The 5,605-nt window shown below is 39.7% G+C and overlaps 1 protein-coding gene across 6 annotated transcripts in view; it reads right to left on the bottom strand.

Moving 5' to 3' along the window:
* Positions 1-149: 149 nt before the first annotated feature.
* The window catches only part of REPS1 (RALBP1 associated Eps domain containing 1), a 39,602-nt gene continuing 34,146 nt past the window's right edge, over positions 150-5,605 (bottom strand). For 5 of the 6 annotated variants that reach the window (XM_082215911.1, XM_082215912.1, XM_082215913.1 and 2 more), the window contains 3 exons: positions 3,639-3,787; positions 1,927-2,032; positions 150-1,410 (listed from right to left, as the gene is read on the bottom strand). In XM_082215911.1, the coding sequence (XP_082072037.1) occupies positions 1,342-1,410; positions 1,927-2,032; positions 3,639-3,787 (324 nt within the window). In that variant the 3' untranslated portion in view covers positions 150-1,341. The remainder of the gene's footprint in view (positions 1,411-1,926; positions 2,033-3,638; positions 3,788-5,605) is intronic. The other variant, XM_082215916.1, reaches the window with a different exon arrangement.

Here is a 5,605-nt window from a genome sequence, read left to right as displayed (position 1 = left end):
GGCAAGCCAATTGGCCAACATGGTGGCCAAAGTAGTTTTAGCATTATGGTTTCTTCACAACCAAATACTCAGTGCAAAATCCTATTTGCAGGGTCATGAAAAGCAACCTAATTCAGTGTGTTAAGCCAAACTAAAAGGATTCACCCAAGTTAAAATATTGTGCTGTTTTATTGGTGTAAAAATCACACAATTGCTAGTTCTGATTCTGCTGAGATACATCCATGCAGTTTAACATCTATGATCCCACAGCCAGAATAAGCCATTAAATAGAATATCTGCTGTTAGTCAGCATTAATGCAAATTTACATATGAGATCAAAAGGTGTGTATTATACAATATACAACAAATCCTAATACAGTACATCAACCTGAATAGCAGGATACACTCAGGAAACTGTGTTAATGAAGCCTGTCTGCAAGCCAGAAGAATAAGGCTTGGAGAGATGAAGCGAACCTTCTGAGGAACAAAAATATTTTTCAGGGGACTGGGAAAGAAGAGTTGAGGTACTGACACATTTATTGACCATAGTGTGTTACAGTAAAGTCTGTTGGATGTGGCAGTTAATAAAAGGGTAAATGTGCAAAGCATGCAACTACGGTTGGTGTTCAGGAAATGTGCATGGCAGAGAGATCAACACCCAATCCTTTCACAGAAGGTATGCACTTACGTGCATGCTGAAAAATGAGAGTCATGAATGGAAACATTGAAACAAATGTCAAGCTGTGGCCACATACAAAGTACATAAAGAGGAAAAGACAACCAAATGCATTTGGTATGGCAAGGTAGTCTGAAAACAAAAAAAGGTATTTGTGGCACTTGGAAGGCGCAAAATGAATCAAAATGGCTGCCTGAAATTTCAGATGGATTGCAAAGTGTGACTCGGAAAAGGAAAAACTGATGACCACAGCTGGTTAACCTTCTCTTACACAATCAAAAGAAAGGTGTGTAAAAGCATGTGCTTCTGTGTTTAAAAAGTAGATATCTGGGATGTTTTTTAGTCATGATCTTTGACATGAAATATAGAAAATTCATAAGATAATCAAGTTCAGTTTGGGATCTAGGCCACTGAAGCTGTACAAACTTCGCTCCAAATTAAAAATGTGTCCTCCCAACAAAATGGGAAGGTTGGCAGTGCCAATATATAGAACATTCAAGGAAACAATTATTCCATTCTTTGTATTAAAATTATAAAAGTTACTTAAATACAACTGTGGACAGAGGACAAAACAATCACAAAAAAATGTTAAGAGTGCACTGAGCTGAACATATGGGTCTTTAATTAGGCCTTTTACCCAATTTCCCCTTTCAGAGTTAATTAATTCACAGTTAATGGCAATTGGCTTATAAGTGAGAGAAGGGTCGAAGCTGCTCCAGTTGAACTTCCAGCGAAATTCTCTCTTCAAGAACATCCTACAAAGGAAAGATTTGCCATTTATATAAAACAAATGAAGAGATACCACGATAAACAAACATACATTTAGTTGCAATGGTTACAGTAATCTTTACTATAGGCTAGCACAAATGTTTGTAAAATGTTAAAACTCTATTACATCCTCAATACTATGTAATAATTTTATATAAATAGCCTTGGAGAATTCTTCTAAATCTAAATCAACTTATTTTCTGCTGTTTTTAAGGGGAGAAGTGTTCACATGTGTCTGGGGGGTGGGGGAGAAGACTAAAATAGCAGACATTTGACTCATATCAGTAACCAAAACAAAAACCCTGCCTTTGCTTCATGAAGGAAGCTGCAGAATCGCCAAAAAAGTGGGGTGGGGTGTGATCAGAAATATGGCCTATGTTGAAAGCTGGGATAAAAGGTTTTTTACTTTGGAAAAGTTGAAGATTACAGCCTTCAAAAGGTAACCAATCAAAAGATCTGGTGCAGAAAAAAGGTGTGTTTAATTTTTTTTTAATGTCATTTACCTTTAATTGCTGCTGTAATTCACTATTCAGTCTGGCCAAAACGGTATTGGTCTCTTTATTGCGTCTGATTGATGCCTGAATAGCCTTCTTGTCCTTTCCCACCGATCTGAAGAGATAGTTCATGAAACAACGTTCAGAAAGTGCTTATTATTTGTAGACAAATGGCTCAAGAAAGTTGTTCTGAAATCAGTTAATTACTTTACTCAGTGCCTTAGTTTCTTTAATGTATTATTTAGTTTCACGTCAATTAATAAAAATGTGAATTCTGGCATCCTTTCCTGTCAGTAGCCACAGCCTACAGAGCTACAACAAACGTTGCATGAACCTAGTGACACTTCCCAGGTTTTCCCTTGCATTGCATCTCAAAACTCCCTTTGAAGTTTCCTTGTGTTTCAAAGCTATTTGAAACTAAGGCAGTGCATACAAAGACTATGCTTTTATGCAGGTCCATGGCTTTCTTTACTAGTTTAGAATCAATTAGCATGTTTCCTGTACCACAGGTTGAACTGAATTAAGCTGTCTTGCAAATTCAAGCTTGTATCCAGATTTGTACATTTCTTTCTGCCAAGCGACCCAGGCCTCACAAAAGTGCTAATACTCAATTTGTGTGCAATGCATAACCATCTATTTAGTTTGCACAATATTCTATTTTATTTCTGAGCCAAAACAGCCATGCTCACAAAAGGGGTGTCACCAGATTCAGAGGAAGCTTTGAATCTTTTGGAGATCTGTAATATACGTCTCCTACAGTTTGCAGAGCTGTGCTGAGATGCTAGGTTTACAATAGCCCTGCACATGTTGTCCAATGTTAATACTGCAGGTCAAAGATGAAGCTGAGGCTGGTTTAAACTCCAAGTCAAAAATGCACCACACTTTTCATGATACAGCAAATTTCCATCTACTTAAATTACTCCCTTAGAACACCTCCCAGGTCAAATCAAATACTCACTGCATACAGAAATCTCAGCCTTCACTGATTGCATACAATTTAGTTGGACTTTTAAGCCTTCAATAACTAAAGCAACATTTTTTTTCACTTGATGCTTTCATGTTTTTCACTCCCATCGGCCATAGGCTCAGGAATCATACACACACCAGGGGTACATTGCAACCTCTTTGCTGCAATGTAGCCGCTGGTTTCTTTTTCTATTTCGCAAGGCTTCTGAATATTTTTAGCATGGACTGGTTATGAAGCAAAAAGGGAAGAGAGAATGACAAGGTGACTAGCCTGGGAGTAGAACAATAAATAGCATCCTTTGGGAAGGGAGAGGGAGCTGTATAAGGAATTAAATCCAAAGCCCTTGGTCAGCAAAGTAGCCTGACTAGTCCCCCTTGGGTCTCTGATGAACATTGCAAAATGCTGAATTCTTTTGCTTAGTGAAAACCCATGAAATTGTCAAGTGCATGCAGCCATGTTTACAACAAAAGTGTGACAGACTGAACTGTACACCTAATATTGAAATTAGATTCTTGATGCAATTTTAATAAATGCATGGAAAGACATTTCTTGCAGATTGTAACATAATGCAAAACGCTGTGCATCAGTTTTCTAAAACTCTATACTGTGTTTAGGATTCAAGTTTGTTCACAGTGGCTTTACTTAGCATTTCAATGGTTCAAATATCATAGATACTTTGCTACTAACGGCTATATTTTCTATTTAAAATGAAAATGCCTTGTTATCAGAGGTACTTATACACATCTTGGGTTACCTAGGAATAGATGGCTGTGAAGCAAGAACAGCAGCTATGACACCTGTTTTCTGTGTTTGCTCCTCAGCTTCCGGTCTCAGCTCATCTTCTGATTTTGGCCTTCTGCGTATAGGCTTTGGTGGCGGTGCCAGAGGCGTTGTACCTTTGCCCTGAAAGATTATAGAGGGTGTCTTAATACATGCAGCAATAAACTTCACCAGCACTCAGTTTTAATCATTACTAATGATTAGTTAATTAAAAACCCCAGTTTTAATCACCTACCAACAGCATAATCAAGGTTCCCAACCAATGAACACTTACCTCAGTAGAAGTCCCAGTGAAGACGGTGGAATGTAGTTCTGAGTGAACATGCATAGGATTGTGTTGTAAGAAGGTATACTAAGATATGTGAGGATATGTGATGCCAGTTACTTGTAGGAATATTTTAAGCCTCCTGGAAGCATCACTAGAGAATGGTTAGGCCTGTTTTAAATGTATATAAAAAAACTTCCAAGCACTGGCCATTTGGGATTCTGCATGTTCAGTGTTATACTTAAACTGGCTACCATGCATATGAAGCTGAGGAATCCATAGCCTGGAAGCATGCTGTTACATTTGAAGGCATCAGCATTCAGATGTAAAACTCTGTCCATCTGGGGTAATTGAAGAAACAACCACAACTTTTCAACTGTGTATTTAATCTGGGTTATAGATGAATGTCAGCTGTACACCTGACACAGTTTGTTAAGCTTTCTTCGACTTTACCCTCTGCCTGTCTTGGATTGACACTGGATGCATAACAAACCATCCGAAAGTGACATTAAGTTGTAAGGGAGGATCAGCAGTATCTCCAGATACTTTTTTTTAAAACAAAGGTAAAAAGGTAAAGGGACCCCTGACCTGACCATTAGGTCCAGTCGTGACCGACTCTGGGGTTGTGGCGCTCATCTCGCTTTATTGGCTGAGGGAGCCGGTGTATAGCTTCCGGGTCATGTGGCCAGCATGACTAAGCCGCTTCTGGCAAACCAGAGCAGTGCACAGAAACGCCATTTACTTTCCCGCCAGAGTGGTACCTATTTACCTACTTGCACTTTGACGTGCTTTCAAACTGCTAGGTTGGCAGGAGCAGGGACTGAGCAACGGGAGCTCACCCCGTTGTTGGGATTCGAACCTCCGAACTTCTGATCGGCAAGTCCTAAGCTCTGTGGTTTAACCCACAGCGCCACCCGCATCCCATAAAACAAAGGTACTTGTAGGGGAAAAGTCTAAGGTATATCAATCCTGCCTGTGTGTCATTAAAAGTGTAAAAACTTTCAAAGGAATGCCAATATGCTAGGAGGAATTTAACATTTCACTCTTCTGATTGTTTCATCAATGCAAGCATATTGGCTTTTCAGACAGTATGAACCCCCTTCTCTCTCAGCATGCTGTTCTGAGGTTCTCCCAACCCCCCTAGAAAAAATTGGGAGGGCACAGGGGGGAGGAGAAAGGAGAATCCCCAATGGGCAACACAAGTCTTTGCACAGGGCTTCTGTTGACAGGACTACTTACTGTTTTTGCCCTTTAGTTTACTTATCTTTGCCAAAATGCAACAGAATGACTACAAAGTGGGTGGTGGTGGGAAATAACCCACATTTGTGGCTAAGTTGACCCAGCATGTGACAAATGGGTCAATGTTAAGTTTCAATGAGAATGTCAAAGTTCTTCTGCTAGCTCAACCCCTCTATTTCCAAACAAGTACAGGAATCAGACTTGCACCCAAAGGTGCTGTGAAGAATGAAGAGTCAATTGAATGAGGGCTAGCGTATGGTGTGGGCTGTGTTCCTCTTCTTCTGTACTGAAAAGACTTAAAGAGTCTGTAAGGGATCTCCATAGCTTTCAAACTAAAACCATCATGTTGTGAAGGCTCGGGTCCAAAGGAAATTGATTTTGGTGTGCTTCATCCATGGATGGGGAATCTACAGCATGAATAGGAGTTCCAACCCAGC

The sequence above is a fragment of the Podarcis vaucheri genome, assembly GCF_965113315.1.
Source record: "Podarcis vaucheri genome assembly, chromosome: 3".
Taxonomy (NCBI): domain Eukaryota; kingdom Metazoa; phylum Chordata; class Lepidosauria; order Squamata; family Lacertidae; genus Podarcis; species Podarcis vaucheri.
This window is presented reverse-complemented; position numbering and strand designations above follow the sequence as displayed.